The sequence below is a fragment of the Bombina bombina genome, chromosome 5 (assembly GCF_027579735.1).
Source record: "Bombina bombina isolate aBomBom1 chromosome 5, aBomBom1.pri, whole genome shotgun sequence".
NCBI classification, from domain to species: Eukaryota; Metazoa; Chordata; class Amphibia; order Anura; family Bombinatoridae; genus Bombina; species Bombina bombina.
The window spans coordinates 122,983,589-123,007,745 of record NC_069503.1 but is presented as its reverse complement, the minus strand read 5'-3'; the positions used below and the strand labels follow the sequence as shown (position 1 = coordinate 123,007,745).

Sequence of the window (24,157 nt, the reverse complement as noted above, 5' to 3'; positions counted from 1 at the left end):
CCATGTGTAGAGTCGTGTGGGGTCCATAGGCAAAGCTGAACATGCCATGTGTAGAGTTATGTGAGGTCCATAGGCAAAGCTGAACATGCCATGTACAGTCATGTGGGTTCCATAGGCAAAGCTGAACATGCCATGTGCAGTCATGTGGGGTCCATAGGTAAAACTGAACATGCCATGTGCAGAGTCATGTTGGTTCCATAGGCAAAGCTGAACATGCCATGTACAGAGAAAATAAATGTGTTCAGAGCGCCTCAAATGGGCTAGGTGTTGTACAATGTGTAGAGTGTGTATTTAGAACTATTTTAATTGTAAATCTAGTACTTTACACAAGAATAAAACATGCCAAAGTGGGTACAGTGGTAATAAATGACAATAAAAACAATAAGATGTGGATCCACTCTTGTACAAATTAAATATTGAATATATCTATATAAAAACACTGAATATAAAATGATACAGAGGCAATAATAATGGTAGCCCCAATAAAAATATGAGAAAGTTAACATTCTAAACAAACAATGTCTGAAAGATTTGTGGATTAATAAAATGCAGTAAATCAAATGAATGGATTGCTGATATTGACTAGGAGGAGGATACCGTAAGAGATATTATGTACCAGTGTTGGCGGTGATAATGTGTATAAAAAGGGAGTGAAAAATTATCCTTAGTGATTGCAAATATAAAGAAAACAGACAGTATCAACTTGCTTATTCAAAAGTGAAAACAATGATGTGAAAAATTGAAAAAATTACAAAGGAAAAAATGAAAAAATGCTGCTTAAAAAATGATCAAAAAAAAAAAAAAGGAAAAAAAAGAGAACAAAGTCAGTGATTGTAATCCAAGAAACAAAATCCTAAAAATGGCTAAATGTGAATTATACAGAAAAATATAATTACAAAATAAAAACAAATAATAAAAACAGACAGCTGCCAGTACCTAAGATGGCCACCAGTAGTAAGAGGTGGAGGGTTAAAGAGCTCTTTGGGGGAATAGATTGCTGGAAGAGTTGAGGAGTGATCACTACACTGTGTAGACAATAATAATAATACAAAATAAGCCCTAAACTGCATTCTGGTAGACCTTCTGCCAGTACCTAAGATGGGGGTGACCAGTGGTGGGGGGGGGGGGGGTGAGGGAGGGAAGAGAGCTGTTTGGGAGGGATAAAGTAGGGATTATGGAGTGGGAGATGTCAGGAGGGAGAGTAATCTCTACTCTGCATTAAAATTAACCTTACAAGCTAACTAAGGTTAACGGAAGGTGCACTGCTGCAATTAGCAGCATTCTATGTGCCAAAAAACTATAGCAAAGCCATGTATGTTTGCCGTTTCTGAACAATGGGGATCCCAGAGAAGCTTTTACAACCATTTGTCATGTGACTGCAGTAGTTGTGTGCAAGTAATTTCAGTGAGAAACCTAAAGTCTCTGAAAAAGTTAAAAAAAAAATGTATATGATCGTATCTGGATGCCAAATATACAAAAATGAGCCTAGATCAATACCTTGGGTTGTATACTTTTAAAATATATATAGTTTTCATAGGTAAATCAAAAAATCAAAAGCTCTATTTCTTTTTAATCAGAGTAACAGCAAAAATGATGAAAATTCTCTGGTACTTTGGACAAGTTATTCTCTGAAATTCTTGGGAGCAAAGGGGTTAATGAATTTTAATTGTAGAAAACACGCTCTATAAAAAGAGCACTGACCACAAGGCAGAATTTTACATATTACACTTATTAGCTTCTCACCATCATCCGGGAATGGATCTTTAACAATCTTTATTGCCATTAAGTGGTCTTCTGTGGCTATCGATTCTAACTCTGTCTTTATATAAAAACTCTCTGGTACGTCTTGTGGAAAACCTGTGAAAAAAAGTAGTAAAAAGTATAAATTTGTCTCACTTTGTTATATTCAACTATAATGTAAAATAAATACAAGTTAATAATAAACTGGTGCAGAGGATGTTCCCCCTTCTCAGATTTTGCCCACTAGTCTGCAGCTGTATATCCTAGTCAATATCAGCAATCCATTCATTTGATTTACTGCATTTTATTAATCCACACATTGGATTGATTTCTTTCAGACATTGTTTGGAATGTTAACTTTCTCATATTTTTATTGGGGCTACCATTATTATTGCCTCTGTATCATTTTATATTCAGTGTTTTTATATAGTTATATTCAATATTTAATTTGTACAAGAGTGGATCCACATCTTATTGTTTTTATTGTCATTAATTACCACTGTACCCACCGTGGCATGTTTTATTCTTGTGTAAAGTACTAGATTTACAATTAAAATATTTCTAAATACACACAAAATCCATGCCATGTACAGAGTTATGTGAGGTCATAGGCAAAGCGGATCATGCCATGTACAGAGTCGAGTGAGGTCCATAGGCAAAGCTGAAAATGCCATGTACAGAGTTGTGTTAGGTCCATAGGCAAAGCTGAACATGCCATGTGCAGAGTCATGTGGGGTACATAGGTAAAGCTTGAACATGCCATGTGCAGTCATGTGGGGTCCATAGGCAAAGCTGAACATGCCATGTGCAGTCATGTGGGTTCCATAGGCAAAGCTGAACATGCCATGTGCAGTCATGTGGGTTCCATAGGCAAAGCTGAACATGTCATGTGCAGTCATGTGGGGTCCATAGGCAAAGCTGAACATGCCATGGGCAGAATCATGTGAGGTCTATGGGTGAAGCTGAACATGTCATGTGCACAGTCATGTAGGGTCCATGAACAAAGTTTAACATGCCATGTGTAGTTGTGTGGGGTTCGTGAGCAAAGCTGAACATGCAAGGTGCAGTCATGTGGGGTCCATAGGCAAAGCTGATCATGCCAGGTGCAGTTGTGTGGGGTCCATGGGCAAAGCTTAACATGCTATGTGTAGTTGTGTGGGGTCCAAATGCAGAGTAGAACATTTCATGCGCACAGTTGTGTGGGGTCCATGCACAAAGATGAACTTGCCATGTGGAGAGTTGTGTGAGGTCCCTGCACAAAGCTGAACGTGCCATGTGGAGAGTTGTGTGAGGTCCATGGGTGAAGCTGAACATCACATGTGGAGAGTTGTGTGAGTTCCATGGGTAAAGCTGAACATCACATGTGGAGAGTTGTGTGAGGTCCATGGGTGAAGCTGAACTTGCCATGTGGAGAGTTGTGTGAGGTCCATGGGTGAAGCTGAACTTGCCATCTTGCCATATGGAGAGTTGTGTGAGGTCCATGGGTGAAGCTGAACTTGCCATGTGGAGAGTTGTGTGAGGTCCATGGGTGAAGCTGAACTTGCCATCTTGCCATATGGAGAGTTGTGTGAGGTCCATGGGTGAAGCTGAACTTGCCATGTGGAGAGTTGTGTGAGGTCCATGGGTGAAGCTGAACTTGCCATGTGTAGAGTTGTGTGGGGTCCATTGGCAATTACCCATAATAATTTTACAGAATACACTAAAGACATATCAATCAATTCTATTAACTTTAGTCTATTTGTCTTGTGTAGCAATGTTTTAAATAAAGTTTATATAACAAATATCTAAATAAAAAAAATATTTTAGCTAAGTTTAACAGTTTGGCATTGGTTGATAGGCAATTGCAGCATCTGGCACATCTGCATTGATGAATTTTTATGAGGAAGTATGCACAAAACACATACATGACTTGCCTCTTGGTTCATTGTACACCCTTAATTTGTTTTAGACTAAACTATATAAATAAACAAATAATTGTTATATTCACATATATCTTTGGTGATTATTTTTATTGTGCCTCGGGGGTTAACAAGCAGATAATGTGAGGCTACTTTAATGTTGAGGGTTATAACAGATCCAACAGTCTCGGCTGTAAAGTTACAGCCAATCGCTGCAGTTCCTGAGCTCCATGAATCTGTCAGCATATGGAACCGGAGCTCGATCGGTGCTCCGGTTCCATATGAAGATAGATGCCAGATTGTTACAGACAGTGACACTGTGTGTGTCACCATCTGTAATTATCGCTGCTGGTGCCGGCAGGAGGTGTGAGAAGGAGTGGGAGGGGCTCTACACTACAAACATTTTTTTTTAAGGGAGAGGGAGGGAGGGATGGAAAGCTACACTACGGAAAAAAAACAGAATTGCAATGGGGTGGCATAATTAATGATCATGGGGAGGAGGGAGCTAGGGGGAAGAACTACACTACGGAAAAAAATTATTACGAAATAAATAAAAATAATAAAAACAGACAGCTGCCAGTACCTAAGATGGCCACCAGTAGTAAGAGGGGGAGGGTTAAAGAGCTCTTTGGGGGAATAGATTGCTGGGAGAGTTGAGGAGTGATCACTACACTGTGTAGACAATAATAATAATAAAAAATAATACAAAATAAGCCCTAAACTGCATTCTGGTAGACCTTCTGCCAGTACCTAAGATGGGGGTAACCAGTGGGGGGGGGGGGGGGGGTGAGGGAGGGAAGAGAGCTGTTTGGGAGGGATAAAGTAGGGATTATGGAGTGGGAGATGTCAGGAGGGAGAGTAATCTCTACTCTGCATTAAAATTAATCTTACAAGCTAACTATAAGGTAAACGGAAGGTGCATTGCTTCAATTAGCAGCATTCTATGTGCCAAAAAACTATAGCAAAGCCATGTATGTTTGCTGTTTCTGAACAATGGGGATCCCAGAGAAGCTTTTACAACCATTTGTCATGTGACTGCAGTAGTTGTGTGCAAATAATTTCAGTGAGAAACCTAAAGTCTCTGAAAAAGTTAAAAAAAAAATGTATATGATCGTATCTGGATGCCAAATATACAAAAATGAGCCTAGATCAATACCTTGGGTTGTATACTTTAGAAATATATATAGTTTTCATAGGTAAATCAAAAAATCAAAAGCTCTATTTCTTTTTAATCAGAGTGACAGCAAAAATGATGAAAATTCTCTGGTACTTTGGACAAGTTATTCTCTGAAATTCTTGGGAGCAAAGGGGTTAATGAATTTTAATTTTAGAAAACACACTCTATAAAAAGAGCACTGACCACAAGGCAGAATTTTACATATTACACTTATTAGCTTCTCACCATCATCCGGGGATGGATCTTTAACAATCTTTATTGCCATTAAGTGGTCCTCTGTGGCTATCGATTCTAACTCTGTCTTTATATAAAAACTCTCTGGTACGTCTTGTGGAAAACCTGTGAAAAAAAGTAGTAAAAAGTATAAATTTGTCTCACTTTGTTATATTCACCTATAATGTAAAATAAATACAAGTTAATAATAAACTGGTGCGGAAGATGTTCCCCCTTCTCAGATTTTGCCCACTAGTCTGCAGCTGAGGTCTAGTAGGATAAACCTAAGTAAACTTCAAAAAATACAGCAACGCCCTAGTCATACAGCATATATATGTAGATATGAACCAGAGGCCAAGACAGACAAGTCTGCCTATATTTTCTATAAACTATAGCTTCATTAGTATGTAGGATAACCTTATGCTTATCCCAGGCATTAATTTGTTTGTATGATAGCCTTATGCTTATCCCAGGCATTAACTAGTATGTAGGATAGCCTTATGCTTAACCCAGGCATTAATTTGTTTATATGATAGCCTTATGCTTATCCCAGGCATTAATTTGTTTGTATGATAGCCTTATGCTTATCCCAGGCATTAACTAGTATGTAGGATAGCCTTATGCTTTGACCCATTGAGTCGTCCAATCACCGGCTCTTAATAAACCAGATAATATAACCTTTCACATAAATAAATAACAACAGAGACTTAAAATTGTGGTATAAAAATCTGGCCACAGCCTGTTTATTAAATAACACATAATAAATAACATTTTTAAATAACCACTGTTAAAAAAACAGCCTTAAAATAGTGCAAAAGACCACAAACCATCATTCTTCTGTGCTAGCCCCAATATCCTTTAATATTTAAACTGTCAAGATTAACAACTTTAATTTTGACCAGGCTGTACTTAAATTCCAGCAGGACATAGCAAGGCGCTAAGTCCGTTAGTTCTTTTACTTCTACTCAGCTCCAAGGGACCCCGTGCCCAAGTAGCTACTTACCCAGCTCTCCCACCCTTTGGGGAGGCAACCACAAAAACCCCTCTTTTGCCATGGTCTGCAAATTATTGGTGACTAGCACACCCACCACAAACTGGGAGGTAAACCCCCCAGTTCCGCCACCCTTCACAACAATCATTTTAGTTTCTCCTGGATATTCAGAATGAAGAGCCGCAGACCAAACTCATTCAAATGCACACCATCACCCAAATAGAACTCACCGTTACCAACATCCTCCAAGTCATCATGATAAACCACCTCACCCCAAGTCTCCTCAAAAAGGAAGCTTGTTAACCTTACGCCTACTGTTATTTAAGCAATAATGGTCCCAGGCTGCCCGCCAGATCAAAAGTGGAACTATGTTGGACCACACAATCCAACAAGTTGGGAAATAAAACCATCAACCTCGCACAATCCTCCTTAATCCGCCTCACCAACTCCTTCTAAGGCAAGAATCCCAGATCATTACCCCCGCATGAACCACCAGAACATCTGGAGAGGGAAAACGTCTCGCATGCTCCACCATTGTACCCAAAAGTTGGTCCCAATGGAGTCCCCGTATCCCGAACCAATGCCTTGTCAACGCTAAAACCAAGCTGCAGGCCATTCTCCTTAGACAAGGCCCCTCTCTTTGCCCAGTAAATAAAAAAGTAGCCCAACACCCAAACCTGAATTGGACCTGAACAAATAAAACATAAACCACTGCCATTAAACCTGCAACTGTGGACGAACATAGGAACGAAAACAATTAGACCGCCATCTCCCAACACCCTTCATGACCTCCTCACTCAACCCCAAAGTAACCACCTCCGTTGCTGCCCCAATCCTAAATGAGTGCCGAAATCATTAGGATCCAAACCCAAATTCACCATGGCCCTCCCCAAAACTGCCCTAAACTGAAACTGAGAAAGAGCCCTGCCGTCTTCATGCACCAGCAATGAACCGCCTATTTTTCAGAAACCTACGCAGTGCAAGGCACGGGAATATACTCAACCCCATAGGGTACAACAATACCGATACAACCTTACCCAACTGATCCGTTTTGGATCTCCATAAAAAGATGGAAACCTGTGAGTCCGTAACAATAACATCAGATACACCCAGGCCACCATGAGCTTCCCGCGAATTGCTGACCAATTCAGAAATGTGAAAAGCACCAAAAAAGGCTAAAGCGTAAGCTGTCTGAAAAAGCAACACTTTGTATGTTGACGTGCACACCACTCCCAACACTTCCCAAACTTTTGACAATAAGGAAAAGGAAACTGGACGACGGCCATCACCCATACATCTTTTTGGGCCCTTTCACAATCTGTCTAATACAAAAGGATTTTGTAAGGTCAACCACATTGAGCAACTTGAAACAAAATGACAGGGCAGACATACGTTTGTCAATCGATGAGGGAGACATGTTCTCAAGTTTCCAGTTCAATATCCATTCCAGCAGCACTCTCTGGCAAGCTGAGTCTCCTTCTACCAATTCTTGCTTCAAAAGCAATGCCTCTCAGGCCAACCAGACCTTAGAATAGGCCTTCCAAGAACTCAGGGCCAAGGAGGTTCTTACCAAAGCGACAAGTCCTCCATACCAAGGGTCCACAATGCTACCTGCTGTATTTGATCCGCCGGCCACAGACCAAAAGGGCTGCAAAGCCCTCAAAGGAGTCATTACTTTTAACCAGAGACCTATATCAGTCATCCCATTTCATGTTGGGCTTCACGGCGAGATGTTGACGAAAATGCTTGTCATACGTCCAGCAAGCCATGCCTCCGTACGTCCGTTGGGCAGCCGCAATCTCATCTAGGCAACAAAACAAAGGAGCCCCTTGATCTGGGAATCTAGCTACCATGACACTGGCGTAAATCACAAATGCCTGGAACCAGTTGGTCTTCCTTTTTACTAGCCTCCTTCTTAGTATCATCAAGTACCTCAAAGGACTGCTCCAAAGGCAGTAAAGAAAAGAGCTCTATATATTAAAAAAAGGAAGTAAAGCCGCTACCAAGCAACATAAGAAAAACTAACTTAACATAATGGGCAGACATAAAGTTGATAAAATATGCAATGTGCTAAGGGTATGCAAATTATGACTAGCACAGCCTGTGATTTCAAAGTCATAGTAATATATATTAAAAATAAGAAAATAAAAATAATAACCACTAAATATACAAACACATACAATAAAAACAACTTGGTAGGTAAAATATAATGAATAAATTGTCTTCCAGAAGGCTACCTGTTGCTTGCAAACGGCAGTTTAACAGCTGAGTGAAATGTCTTTGTATTTTCTTGGAGTTCTGGGCAGGAATATATTTCAAATTAGGCTGTTGCTTGCAAAGAGCAGTTTAACAGATTTTTTTTTTTTACTAATGTCCCAAAATTTAAAATCAAAGTAATAGATATAGCCAGAATACCACAGAGGGGAGGCAACAAAGCCAAATTTTAGACAAAATGGAACTATTTTGGATTTATAAACTGAAAACAAAATCACCTTATGGTATGAATTTAGAATTATTTCACCCCCTTGTAATACCTCAGCCTTATCTCTGTAATATTTTGATCTTTTGTTTTTGCTTGAATGACCCTAAATGCACCCTCCCCATTCCTTTAAAACACTTTTTGCAGGCCTATCATGACCATAATATATCTCTCTCCTTCAGCCTAATTTGAAATATATTCCTGCCCCAGAACTCCAAGAAAATACAAGGATATTTCACTCAGCTGTTAAACTGCCTTTTGCAAGCAACAGGTAGCCTTCTGGAAGACAATTTCCCTCCCACCAACCCCCCCCCCCCCCCCAGCTTATTTCCTCATTTATAGATAGTCTCCCACACAACTTTCATTCTCCTGAAATGACAGGTGCAATCACTGATCAGCCTTCCATTCACTTAACCCTATAGAATACATACCCTCCCTCCCTATAAGTAGCTATATATCACACCTCAATATCATATACTTTTTTATTTATTTTTTATTTTTTACTATTTGTGTTTTTGTTTTCATCCACACACCTCATACCACTAACATGAATCCAAATATGACCATACTCTTATTCGTAATAACCCTTTTCTCACTCCAATTTTGTTCACATCACTACCACCATAAGCACACACCTCAAACTGGAAAACAAATTATCATACACCATGGACTGCTCTGTTGCCATAACTTATCTGCCGAGTGCTGGTGTAGAGTTATAAAAAACAGTCCCCCTACCCCCTCCTCACAAAATTATAAAGTATCCCATTCACTTTATGGCCAATCAAAATATGATGTCCAAATTTCTATTCCTTATGTTACTTGCTCTTGCAAATGATGTAGAGTCCAACCCTGGTCCCCCAACAAATTCCATTCCTAGCCTTCCAGCTAAAAAAGGCCTCTCCTTTGTGCGCTGTAATATCCACAGCTTACTACCAAAAATCGATGCACTGCAAGCATGGTGTTCACATTACAAGCCCAAAATCATTGTGATCTCTGAATCGTGGCTAACCGCAAAAATACCTGACTCTGCCATTGCTGTATATGGGTATTCATGCCATAGAAATGACAGAGCAAAAAGAGGAGGCAGCATTGTAATTTATGTTGACAATTCCATAAAGTTCACCCCCTTACAAAAATCTAGCTCTCCTGCCACCTTTGATTTCCTTTCTGGCACAATTGAGATCCGTGTAGTAAATAAATCATTGTTGCAGGAATCTACCACCCACCTAGCTCCCCTGTGCATTCCCTTTCTGACATAGCCCATCTCCTTAGTGAAACCATAGCTCAAAACCCAAAAAGTGAAATTTTGGTCTTTGGAGATTTTAATATTGATTGTCTGAATCCTAAAAACAATATTTATTGCTCACCATTTAAGACTTTGCAGCTAACGCAATTAATCTCCTCCACAACTTGCATAAACATTAAAAGCCATAACCACACCCTCCTCGATTAGATTCTCTCCACTTCCCCTGACCGAATCCAGGAGGCAGGTGTTTTCCCTAACAGTTTCAGTGACCACTGCTTAGTATACTGCGTGCGCAAAATAAGGGCTACTAAATCCTCTCCCAAGGTTAAAATGACAAGGTCCTTAAATTTTTTTAATCTTCAATCATTTCTAAATGACATCAAGAACCTCCCCTGGCACAGATTAAACCTAATTCCAGATTTAGACTCTGCAGTTGAATTCCTTCAGTCCGAACTCCTACAAGTTTGGAATTTGCATGCCCCGCTGCTTAAGGTGAGAGTAAAAGGAGCGAATATGAATTGGATCACAGCTGACCTCATTCAAATGTACCAGTTTCGGGATTCATTGTGGTCAAATTTCAAGCATACTGGCTCTATGAACGATCACGGTGTATATAGAAAATGGCGAAATATATGCACTAAACAAACAAAATTGGCCAAGGCCCAATATTTCTGTGAAAATCTGAAAAAGAAAATATATGCTTACCTGATAAATTTGTTTCTTTTTAGACACGATGAGTCCACGGATCATCATCATTACTTATGGGATATTCACCTCCTGGTCAGCAGGAGGAGGCAAAGAGCACCACAGCAGAGCTATAGCTCCTCTCTTCCCTCCCACTCCAGTCATTCAACCGAAGTTAGGAAGAGAAAGGAAAAGCCAAGGTGCAGAGGTGTCTGAAGTTTGCAAAAAATATCAACCTGTCTTAAAAGAACAGAGCAGGCCGTGGACTCATCGTGTCATCATCATTACTTATTGGATACAATACCCAAGCTAGGGGACACAGATGATACGGGAGGGACAAGACAGGGAACCTAAACGGAAGGCACCACTGCTTCAAGAACCTTTCTCCCAAAAGCAGCCTCAGCCGAGGCAAAAGTATCAAATTTGTAAAATTTAGAAAAAGTGTGAAGAGAGGACCAAGCTGCAGCCTTGCAAATCTGATCTACAGAAGCTTCATTTTTGAATGCCCATGAAGAAGCAACAGCTCTAGTGGAATGAGCCATAACCCTCTCAGGAGACTGCTGTCCAGCAGTCTCATATGCAAAATGGATGATACTCTTCAGCAAAAAAAGAAAGAGGTAGCCTTAGCTTTCTGACCCTTACATTTTCCAGAGAAAATTACAAACAAAGAAGAGGACTGACGAAAGTCCTTAGTCGCTTGTAAATAAAATTTTAAAGCACGGACCACGTCCAAATTGTGCAGAAGACGTTCCTTTTGAGAAGAAGGATTAGGAGACAAGGAAGGAACAACAATCTCCTGATTAATGTTCCTGTCTGAAACAACCTTAGGAAGAAAACCTAGTGTAGTCCGCAAAACTACCTTAACTGAATGGAAAATAAGGTAAGGCGAAGTGTATTGCAACGCCGAGAGCTCAGACACTCTACGAGCTGAAGAAATTGCAACAAGAAATAAAACTTTCTAAGATAACAACTTAATATCTAAGGAATGCATAGGCTCAAACGGAACTTTGAGAATTAAATTCAGACTCTATGGAGGAGTAACTGTTTTGAACACAGGCCTGATCGTAACCAAGGCCTGACAAAATGATTGTACATCTGGGACATCAGCCAGACGTATGTGTAACAAAATAGATAAGGCAGAAATTTGACCCTTTAGGGAACTTTTCGACAAACCCTTCTCCAAACCTTCTTGGAGAAAAGACAAAATTCTGGGAATCCTAACTCTACTCCATGAGTAGTCCTTGGATTCACACCAATAAAGATATTTACGCCATATCTTATGGTAAATCTTTCTAGTTACAGGTTTACGAGCCTGAATCATGGTCTCTATGACCGAAACAGAAAAAACACGCTTGGATAGGATTAAGCAATCAATCTCCAAGCAGTCAGTTTCAGAGAAACTACATTTGGGTGAAGGAAGGGCCCTTGAATGAGAAGGTCCTTCCTCAACGGAAGTCTCCAAGGTGGCAGGGATGACATGTCCACCAGATCTGCATACCAAATCCTGCGAGGCCAAGCAGGAGCAATGAGGATCACCGGTGCCCTCTCCTGCTTGATTCGAGCAATGACCCGAGGAAGAAGCGCAAACGGAGGGAATAGGTATGCAAGATTGAAGGACCAAGGAACCGCCAGAGCATCTATCAGTTCCGCCTGGGGATCACTGGACCTCGACCCGTATCTCGGGAGCTTGGCATTCTGACGAGATGCCATGAGATCCAACTCCGGCCGACCCCATTTGAGAATCAGGTTGGAGAACACCTCCTGATTGAGTTCCCACTCTCCCGGATGAAAAGTCTGCCTGCTCAGAAAGTCCGCCTCCCAGTTGTCCACCCCTGGGATGTGGATCGTTGACAGATGGCAAGAGTGGGCCTCCGCCCACCGAATTATATTGGCTACCTCGGTCATCGCTAAGGAACTCCTCGTTCCTCCCTGATGATTGATGTAAGCCACTGTCGTTATGTTGTCCGACTGGAATCTGATGAACTGGGCCAAAGCCAACTGAGGCCAGGCCAGAAGAGCATTGAAGATTGCTCTGAGTTCCAGGATGTTGATAGGAAGAACAGACTCTGCCTGAGTCCACACTCCCTGAGCCTTTAGGGAACCCCAGACAGCGCCCCACCCTAAAAGACTGGCATCTGTTGTCACAATCAGCCAGGAAGGTCTGCGAAAGCAGGTTCCCTGGGATAGATGATCCAGAGACAACCACCATTGAACAGAGTCCCTCGTCTCCTGTTCCAGGGTAATTCGAGGAGACAAATCTGCATAATCTCCATTCCACTGTCTGAGCATGTTTAACTGCAGGGCTTGAGGTAAAACCGAGCAAACGGAATGATGTCCATTGCCACCACCATCAGTCCGATTACTTCCATGCACTGAGCCAGTGCTTTTGTCCAGAAAAGCAAACTTCAGGAACCTGTGATGATCTCTGTGGATAGGGACATGTAGATATGCATCCTTTAAATTCACTGTCGATATAAATTGACCCTCCTGGATCAATGGAAGAATGGTACGAATAGTTTCCATCTTGAATGACGGAACTCTGAGAAACTTGTTTAGACTCTTGAGGTCTAATATAGGTCTGAAGGTTCCCTCTTTTTTGGGAACCACAAACAGATTTGAATAAAAACCCTGCCCCTGTTCCTGTACTGGAACGGGAACAATTACTCCCAGGGAGGAGAGGTCTCTTACACAATGTAAGAACGCCTCTTTTTTTATCTGGTTTGCAGATAATCTTGAAAGAAGAAATCTTCCTCTGGGAGGAAAATTCTTTAATTCCAGTTTGTATCCGTGAGACACTATTTCTACCGCCCAGGGATCCTGAACGAAGAATGAGAGCCTGCCCCCAACCAGATCCGGTCCCGGATCAGGGGCATGCCCTTCATGCTGTTTTGGATTCAACAGCAGGCTTCTTGTATTGTTTACCCTTGTTGCAAGACTAGTTGGGTCTCCAAGTAGGCTTAGATTGCGAATAGTTCCCTTCCTGTTTAGAGGAGTAAGAGAAAGAATTTCCCTTGAAATTTCGAAAGGAACGAAAATTATTTGTCGTCCTTTTTGTTTACTTCTCTTATCCTGAGGAAGGATATGATCCTTACCTCTCGTGATATCAGAGATAATTTCCTTCAGGCCTGGTCCAAACAAGGTCTTCCCCTTGTAAGGAATTGCTAGAAGCTTAGACTTGGATAATACGTCCGTAGACCAGGGTTAGAGGGAACTTCAAAATATCTTTCCAATTTACTCGACTTCGCAGGAGCGACCACTACTGTAGAATCACAGTCGTCTAAGGTAACCAAAACCTCCCTGAGTAACAGTGTCATAATCCAGCCTAGAATTGAACCTGGGACCAGTCTCTATTTCTGCTGCTGTTCTTCCCAGCCTGTTGTTTTACCACTTTGCCACCAGTTGGCTTGATCACAGGCTAAGAATATTGGGTTCTTCTGTTTGCTGCAACTTTGGCTCTCTGGCTCCACCTGCTTTCCAGCTGAAACAAATCATATAATCAGCAGCCTGCTATATCTGGGAGGTTTGTTTTCAGTTCTGGGCCTTGACATTGAGTGTTCGACTCTGAAAGACCCTCTGGTCCTGTTTCCTGAGTGAAATACAGATTTGTTGGATTTCCTGGTTCCTGAGTTCTGCTTCATTTCCTGACTACTCTTCTGGATATTCCCTTGGCACTGTGTTACGTTTTTGGACTGATTTCCTGGTAATTGATCTTGCCTAATTCTCTATTTCCTAAAGACTGACTCAGTTCCAGTCTACAGCATATGCAAATATCCTGCCTGATATACAAAGGTCCGCATTCCTGCCTGTTATTACACAGTTCAGGTCTATAGCATATGCAAGCATCCTGCCTGTTATACAAAGCTCTGCATTCCTGCCTGTTATTACACAGTTCCAGTCTACAGCATATGCAAGTATCCTGTCTGTTATTACAAAGCTCCGCATTCCTGCCTGTTATAACACAGTTCCAGTCTACAGCATATGCAAGTATTCTGCCTGTTATACAAAGCTCTGCATTCCTGCCTATTACACAGTTCCAGTCAACAGCATATGCAAGTATCCTGCCTGTTATACAAAGCCCTGCATTCCTGCCTGTTATTACACAGTTCCAGTCTACAGCATATGCAAGTATCCTGCCTGTTATTACAAAGCCCTGCATTCCTGCCTGTTATTACACAGTTCCAGTCTACAGCATATGCAAGTATCCTGCCTGTTATTACAAAGCCCTGCATTCCAGCCTGTTATTACACAGTTCCAATCTACAACATATGCAAGTATCCTGCCTGTTATTACAAAGATCTGTATTCCTGCCTAATACTACAGCCTATAGACATTGTCTTATCTAATTGCATATCTCTGCATTGCTAATTATCCTATAAATAAAACCATCACCTTTTATTTCCTAAAACCTTGTACCTGTTGAATTATGCCAAAAAGGAAAGACACACGCAGACAAAACACAACTTTAACCCCAGAACCTGACACCTCTGCACAACAGCTCCCAACTCCTGAACCTGCTCATTTGCAGAGTATGACAAACAGGCAAGAGGTGTTCTAGTTTAAACCTGAAAGATACAACCTCTGAATCAGTCAAAGGCAATGAACCTTCTGAGTCTGAAATTTCCCCTTTTGATAGAACCTTTTTACCCTCCATCTCAGTTCCCTGGGAGGGTACATCCGAGATTGCCACCATTGCATCAGAAACCTCACTGTCAACATGGTTGTCCTTCCTCTTGCGTTTGCCTTGTAGCATAGGAAAGGCAGACAACGCATCAGAAATTGTGGAAGACATAAGCGCAGCTATGTCTTTTAAGGTAACTCCAGCAGGCGCTAGAGCAGAAGTACAGGGCACTGCTTGGGACGCTTGGGGAGAAAGCTGCGGCATACTCTGAATCTTATTCATTAGACCCCTGAGAAGCATCCGCCTTTGAAAAATTTTGCTCATGAAAAATCTTTTCCCTATAACTTAAAACCCTCTCAATACATGAGGGACAGAAAGGGATTGGTGGTTCCACATTGGCATCCAAATACATGGAGCAAGTAACATTTTGTACGGCTCCTATGTCCATACTAAAGCACAATAAGAACAAGACAATGTAATAAAAAAAAATTTCTTTTTTTTTTTAAAGACAAAACGTTACAGTCTCTTTAAGAATTTACAAAGGTAACCCTTATTACTATATAAGAAATATATGCTCAAAGAAAAAGATAATCAAATTACTCTCAAAAAATTTGATGACAGAAAAAATAAAATCAAAACGATACTGTGCCTTTAAATTTTAAACATCAACTTTTTTACTGCATTAGAGAAAAAAACGTATCCCAACAGTTACACAAAATTACATTCAGACACCATTACACCTCAGCAACTCTGCTGAGGTGCCCACCTGCCAATCGGACCCACTCCCTGATCTCAATACGTCTATATCTGAAACGATCCGGAAGCTCAGGGGCACAACCGCTTGCCTAAATAGTCAGAAAAAACATAATTTATGTAAGAACTTACCTGATAAATTCATTTCTTTCATATTAGCAAGAGTCCATGAGCTAGTGACGTATGGGATATACATTCCTACCAGGAGGGGCAAAGTTTCCCAAACCTTAAAATGCCTATAAATACACCCCTCACCACACCCACAATTCAGTTTAACGAATAGCCAAGAAGTGGGGTGATAAAAAAAGTGCGAAAGCATATAAAATAAGGAATTGGAATAATTGTGCTTTATACAAAAAAATCATAACCACCACAAAAAGGGTGGGCCTCATGGACTCTTGCTAATATGAAAGAAATGAATTTATCAGGTAAGTTCTTACATAAATTATGTTTTCTTTCATGTAATTAGCAAGAGTCCATGAGCTAGTGACGTATGGGATAATGACTACCCAAGATGTGGATCTTTCCACACAAGAGTCACTAGAGAGGGAGGGATAAAATAAAGACAGCCAATTCCTGCTGAAAATAATCCACACCCAAAATAAAGTTTAATAAAAAACATAAGCAGAAGATTCAGACTGAAACCGCTGCCTGAAGTACTTTTCTACCAAAAATTGCTTCAGAAGAAGAAAATACATCAAAAAGGTAGAATTGAAAAAGTATGCAAAGAGGACCAAGTTGCTGCTTTGCAAATCTGATCAACCGAAGCTTCATTCCTAAACGCCCAGGAAGTAGAAACTGACCTGGTAGAATGAGCTGTAATCCTCTGAGGCGGAGTTTTACCCGACTCAACATAGGCAAGATGAATTAAAGATTTCAACCAAGATGCCAAAGAAATTGCAGAAGCTTTCTGGCCTTTTCTAGAACCGGAAAAGATAACAAATAGACTAGAAGTCTTTCGGAAAGACTTAGTAGCTTCAACATAATATTTCAAAGCTCTAACAACATGCAAAGAATGCAATGCTTTCTCCTTAGAATTCTTAAGATTAGGACATAATGAAGGAACCACAATTTCTCTACTAATGTTGTAGGAAATCACAACTTTAGGTAAAAATTCAAAAGAAGTTCGCAACACCGCCATATCCTGATGAAAAATCAGAAAAGGAGACTCACAAGAAAAGAGCAGATAATTCAGAAACTCTTCTGGCAGAAGAGATGGCCAAAAGGAACAAAACTTCCCAAGAAAGTAATTTAATGACCAATGAATGCATAGGTTCAAAGGGAGGAGCTTGAAGAGCTCCCAGAACCAAAATCAAACTCCAAGGAGGAGAAATTGACTTAATGACAGGTTTTATACGAACCAAAGCTTGTACAAAACAATGAATATCAGGAAGAATAGCAATCTTTCTGTGAAAAAGAACAGAAAGAGCAGAGATTTGTCCTTTCAAGGAACTTGCAGACAAACCCTTATCTAAACCATCCTGAAAAAAATTCTCGGCATTCTAAAAGAATGCCAAGAAAAATGATGAGAAAGACACCAAAAAATATAAGTCTTCCAGACTCTATAATATATCTCTCTAGATACAGATTTACGAGCCTGTAACATAGTATTAATCACAGAGTCAGAGAAATCTCTTTGACCAAGAATCAAGCGTTCAATCTCCATACCTATAAATTTAAGGATTTCAGATCCTGATGGAAAAAAGGACCTTGCGACAGAAAGTCTGATCTAACGGAAGAGTCCATGGTTGGCAAGAGGCCATCCGGACAAGATCCGCATACCAAACCTGTGAGGCCATGCCGGAGCTACCAGCAGAACAAACGAGCATTCCTTCAGAATCTTGGAGATTACTCTTGGAAGAAGAACTAGAGGCGGAAAGATATAGGCAGGATGATACTTCCAAGGAAGTGAAAATGCATCCACTGCCTCCGCCTGAGGATCCCGGGATCTGGACAGATATCTGGGAAGTTTCTTGTTTAGATGAGACGCCATCAGATCTATTTCTGGAAGTTCCCACATTTGAACAATCTGAAGAAATACCTCTGGGTGAAGAGACCATTCGCCCGGATGGAACATTTGGCGGCTGAGATAATCCGCTTCCCAATTGTCTACACCTGGGATATAAACCGCAGAGATTAGACAGGAGCTGGATTCCGCCCAAACCAAAAAAATTCGAGATACTTCTTTCATAGCCAGAGGACTGTGAGTCCCTCCTTGATGATTGATGTATGCCACAGTTGTGACATTGTCTGTCTAAAAACAAATGAACGATTCTCTCTACAGAAGAGGCCAAAACTGAAGAGCTCTGAAAATTGCACGGAGTTCCAAAATATTGATCGGTAATCTCACCTCCTGAGATTCCCAAACTCCTTGTGCCGTCAGAGATCCCCACACAGCTCCCCAACCTGTGAGACTTGTATCTGTTGAAATTACAGTCCAGGTCGGAAGCACAAAAAGAAGCCCCCTAAATTAAACGATGGTGATCTGTCCACCACGTTAGAGAGTGTCGAACAATCGGTTTTTAAAGATATCTTTGTGTAATCCTTGCACCATTGATTCAGCATACAGAGCTGAAGAGGTCGCATGTGAAAACGAGCAAAGGGGATCGCGTCCGATGCAGCAGTCATAAAACCTAGAATTTCCATGCATAAGGTTACCGAAGGGAATGATTGTGACTGAAGGTTTCGACAAGCTGAAATCAATTTTAGACGTCTTTTGTCTGTTAAAGACAGAGTCATGGACACTGAATCTATCTGGAAACCCAGAAAGGCTACCCTTGACTGAGGAATCAATGAACTTTTTGGTAAATTGATCCTCCAACCATGATCTTGAAGAAACAACACAAATCGATTCGCATGAGATTCTTCGAATGAGAAGACTGAGCAAATACCAAGATAATCGTCCAAAATAAGGAAATACCAAAACCCCGTTCTCTGAATACAGAAAGAAGGGCACCGAGAATCTTTGAAAAAAATTCTTGGAACTGAGGCTAGGCCAAACGGTAGAGCCACAAAACTGGTAATGCTTGTCTAAAAAGAGAATCTCAGACACTAAAAATGATCTGGATGAATCGGAATATGCAGATACACATCCTATAAATCTATTGTAGACATATAATGCCCTTACTAAACAAAAGGCAGAATAGTCCTACAGGAACCATCTTGAATGTTGGTATCCTTACATAACGAATCAATATTGATAGATCCGGAACTGGTCTGAAGGAATTGACCTTCTGTGGTACAATGAAGAGATAAAATAAAACCCTAGTCCCTGTTCCAGAACTGGAACTGGCATAATTACTCCAGCCAACTCTAGATCTGAAACACATTTCAGAAATGCTGAGCCTTGCTGTGTTAACTGGGACACGGGAAAGAAAAAAATCTTTTAGCAGGAGGCCTTAACTTGAAGCCAATTCTGTACCTTTCTGAAACAATGTTCTGAAACCAGAGATTGAGAACGGAATTGATCCAAATTCCTTTGAAGAAAACGTAATCTGCCCAATACCAGCTGAACTGGAAAAAAGGGCCGCACCTTCATGGGTACTTAGGAGCTGACTATAGGTTTCTATAAGGCTTGGATATATTCCAAACTGGACAAAGTTTCCAAACTGATACCGCTCCTGAGGATGAAGGATCAGGCTTTTGTTCCTTATTATGAAAAAAAGAACGAAAAAATGATTATTACCCTGGACAAAAAGGGAAAACAACGTTGACTTAGAAGACATATCAGCATTCCAAGTTTAATCCATAAAGCTTTTCTAGCTAAAATAGCTAGAGACATATACCTGACATCAACACTAATGATATCAAAAGATGGTATCACCAATAAAATTATTAGCATGTTATAAAATAATAATGCTATAAAATTATGATCTGTTACTTGTTGTGCTAAAACTTCTAACCAAAAAGTTGAAGCTGCAGCAACATCCGGTAAAAATATAGCAGGTCTAAGAAGATTACCTGAACATAAGTAAACTTTTCTTAGAAAGGATTCAATTTTCTTATCTAAAGGATCCTTAAATTTAGTACTATCTGCCGTAGAAATAGTAGTACATTTTAGCAGGAATAGAGACAGCCCCAAACCTTAGGGATTTTGTCCCAAAAAACTCTAATCTGTCAGATGGCACAGGATATAATTGCTTAAACGTTTAGAAGGAGTAAAAGAATTACCCAAATTATTCCATTCCCTGGAAATTACTTCAGAAAAAACATCAGGGAGATTAAACACTTCTGGAATAACTACAGGAGATTTAAAAACCCTATTTAAACGTTTGGATTCAGTATCAAGAGGACCAGAATCCTCTATATCTAAAGCAATTAATACTTCTTTAAAATAAAGAACGAATAAATTCCATCTTGAACAAATACAAAGATTTATCAGCATCAACCTCTGAGACAGAAACCTCTGAACCAGAAGAACCATTATCAGTATCAGAATGATGATGTTCATTTAAAAATTCATCTGAAAAAAAGAGAAGTTTTAAAGGACTTTTATGTAAACTAGAAGGAGAAATAACAGACATAGCCTTCTAAATGGATTTAAAAAATAAAATCTCTTATGTTTATCAGGAACACTCTGAAATTTAGATGTTGACGGAACAGCAACAGGTAATATAACAGTACTAAAGGAAATTTTATCTGCATTAATAAGTTTGTCATGACATGCAATACAAACAACAGCTGGAGAAACAGATACCAAAAATTTATAGCAGATACACTTAGCTTGGTAGCTCCAGCCCCGGCAGTGATTTTCCTAAAGTATCTTCTGACTCAGTTTGCAACGTGGAACATCTTGCAATATGTAATAGAAAAAACAACATATAAAGCAAAATTGAACAAAATCCTTAAATGACAGTTTCAGGAATGGGAAAAAAAAATGCCAGTGAACAAGCTTCTAGCAACCAGAAGCAATAAATAATGAGACTTAAATAATGTGGAGACAAAAGCGACGCCCATATTTTTTTAGCGCCAAACAAGACGCCCACATTATTTGGCGCCTAAATGCTTTTGGCGCCAAAAATGACGCCACATCCGGAACGCCGACATTTTTGGCGCAAAATAACGTCAAAAAAATGACGCAACTTCCGGCGACACGTATGACGCCGGAAACGGAAAAGAATTTTTGCGCCAAAAAAATCCGCGCCAAGAATGACGCAATAAAATGAAGCATTTTCAGCCCCCGCGAGCCTAACAGCCCACAGGGAAAAAAGAGTCAAATTTTTGAAAGGTAAGAAAAAATGATTAATTCAAATGCATTATCCCAAATATGAAACTGATTGTCTGAAAAATAAGGAAAGTTGAACATTCTGAGTCAAGGCAAATAAATGTTTGAATACATATATTTAGAACTTTATAAACAAAGTGCCCAACCATAGCTTAGAGTGTCACAGAAAATAAGATTTACTTACCCCAGGACACTCATCTACATGTTTGTAGAAAGCCAAACCAGTACTGAAACGAGAATCAGCAGAGGTAATGGTATATATAAGAGTATATCGTCGATCTGAAAAGGGAGGTAAGAGATGAATCTCTACGACCGATAACAGAGAACCTATGAAATAGACCCCGTAGAAGGAGATCACTGCATTCAAATAGGCAATACTCTCCTCACATCCCTCTGACATTCACTGCACGCTGAGAGGAAAACCGGGCTCCAACTTGCTGCGGAGCGCATATCAACGTAGAATCTAGCACAAACTTACTTCACCACCTCCATCGGAGGCAAAGTTTGTAAAAACAAACTGAATTGTGGGTGTGGTGAGGGGTGTATTTATAGGCATTTTAAGGTTTGGGAAACTTTGCCCCTCCTGGTAGGAATGTATATCCCATACGTCACTAGCTCATGGACTCTTGCTAATTACATGAAAGAAACATGCGGTTGTAGAGCCACAGTGTGCAGACGTCTACTTCTGTCGGCTGAGTACTGCGCAGTGAACTAAAGGCAGTGTGCAAAACTGTAGCCCCGCCCATCGTGAGCATACTCAAAAAAACACATTACCCGACCGGAGTAAAAGTAAGAACCGCAACCACCATAACCAATAAAATGAGCAATCTCCCAGCCCCAGTGCCTGTACTCATGGCTGTCCTCCAAAAACCCTCCAAGATAAGAGGGATTGATGTGCCAACATAAGAGGCTGTGTATAAGTCTTATGTAAAATCAAAATAAAGATAAAGTGCCCACTTTCCTCTGAGTCAATTCCCCAGAATGAACAAAGTTAGCACTTACCTTAAATGCTGTCCGACAGCAGGACAGTCCAGCAGGTTTAAGAGGTCCTCTCCCTCCCATAGCCCTGTGGAATAAGATAAGCCTGAGTTAAATGTGCTTAGGCTATCTGGATTAGGGCAGCATAAATGTATAGGAGGCGCAGTGAGAATTATGTCCCACCAGTTCCTATTGCTCTAAAGCCACCAAAAGCTCTCCTGTAGAGACTGATATGGACTACGGCTACACCCTAGAACAAAGCAGCACAATCTTGCACTACTTTAAAAATAATAAACTCTTGCTTGAAGAATCTATACTAACACCTCACTTTACCTCTTCCTATCACTAACGTAGGCAAAGAGAATGACTGAAGTGGGATGGAAGGGAGGATCTAGTTAACAGCTCTGCTGTGGTGCTCTTTGCCGCCTCCTGCAGACAAGGAGGTGAATATCCCATAAGTAATGATGATGATCCGTGGACTCATTGTGTCTTTAAAAAGAAAATAACATATCAAACCCTAGAAAGTTTTGGAAAGTCATAAATAACTTACACATTCCCCCAATCCACTCCCAACCCTCCACTGTCAAAGTGGACAACTAAACCCTGCAGCTTCCTTTAGAAGTAGCAAATGCCTTTAACAATTATTTTGTCAGATGTTCCACCACCCTGATTGACAAACTAATAAATGACACACATCCTGAAACTACAAATGTAGATCAAGCCCCACTAAATCTACAAAGACCCAATATAGAAAAGTTCAATTTTAGACCTGTACCCATCAATGTCATCAAAGGAATAGTAAAGTCAAAACTAAACTTTCATGATTCAGATAGGGCATGCAATTTTAAACAACTTTCCAATTTACTTTTATCATCAAATTTGCTTTGTTCCCTTGGTGGTATTTTTGAAAAGCTAAACCTAGTTAGGCTCAAACTGATTTCTAAACCGTTGAAAACCGCCTCTTAGCTCAGAGTATTTTGAAAGTTTTTCACAGTTAGACAGTGTTAGTTCATGTGTGTGATATAGATAACATTGTGCTCACTCCCATGAAGTTATTTAGGAGCCTTCACTGATTGACTACACTGCATGTCTGTCAAAAGCACTTAGATAAGGAGGCTGTCTGCAGAGGCTTAGATACAAGGTAATCACAGAGGTAAAAAGCATATTAATATAACTGTTGGTTGTGCAAAAATGGGGAATGGGTAATAAAGGGATTATCTATCTTTTTAAATAAGAAAAAATTTGGTTTAGACTGTCCCTTTAAGAAACATCTTAATAATCTACAAATGAAAAACCAGTCTGGACCTTATCAAATCCCAGCAATGCTGTTGAAGCTCAGTGCGCCAGCAATTGCTAAACCTGTCACAACCCTAATTAACAAATCCTTGGTGTCTGGATACATACCCAAACTTTGGAAGACTGCAAGAGTAGTGCCTATCCATAAAAGTGGTGAGTTAACCATGGTTACTAACTATCGCCCAATATCATTGCTCACAGTATTGTAAAAAAATCTTAGAAAAATGCGTCCATACACAACTATGTGAGTATTACCAACAATCTAACTATCTGACACCTGATCAATCAGGTTTTCGCCCGAATCACTCCACTACAACTGCCCTCCTAAACGTTTGCAACGACATCCAAACTGGCATGGAACAAGGAGACCTAACTGGAGCTATTTTTCTTGATTTTGCAAAGGCCTTTGACACAGTAGACCACGACATACTACTGCTCAAACTAAAAAAACTCAGGTATTGGTGATCATCCGCTAACCTGGTTTCAATCATATGTATTGGATCGATCACAGTATGTCTCCATTTCTGACAGCGACTCCCTCTCCCAGTCACGTGTGGTGTTCCCCAATGTTCCATTTTCGGCCCCTACTATTCACATTATTTATAAATAATCTGCCAAATGTCTGCAAGTCCTCAACTGTACACATGTACGCAGACGACACGGTAATCTATGCAAACAAATCTGATCTGCCGCAGCTTGAGGCAGTGCTCCAAGACCAGTTCACAGAGGTAGAAAAGTGGATCTCAAAAAACAAACTCTTCCTAAACACTGACAAAACTGTCACAATGATCTTTGGAACGGGTCCTAAATTACACAAATTACAAAATTCCCATCTAAAACAAAATCAAATTGCACACTGA

General features: G+C 40.3%; 1 protein-coding gene across 1 annotated transcript in view; it reads right to left on the bottom strand.

The window, feature by feature from the left end:
* LOC128660059 (zinc finger protein OZF-like) overlaps positions 1-24,157 on the bottom strand; it is an 81,159-nt gene that overhangs the window by 6,841 nt on the left and 50,161 nt on the right. Inside the window, exons 5-6 of the mRNA XM_053713656.1 lie at positions 5,041-5,154; positions 1,744-1,857 (exon numbers count right to left, since the gene is read on the bottom strand). Coding sequence (XP_053569631.1) covers positions 1,744-1,857; positions 5,041-5,154 — 228 coding nt within the window. The remainder of the gene's footprint in view (positions 1-1,743; positions 1,858-5,040; positions 5,155-24,157) is intronic.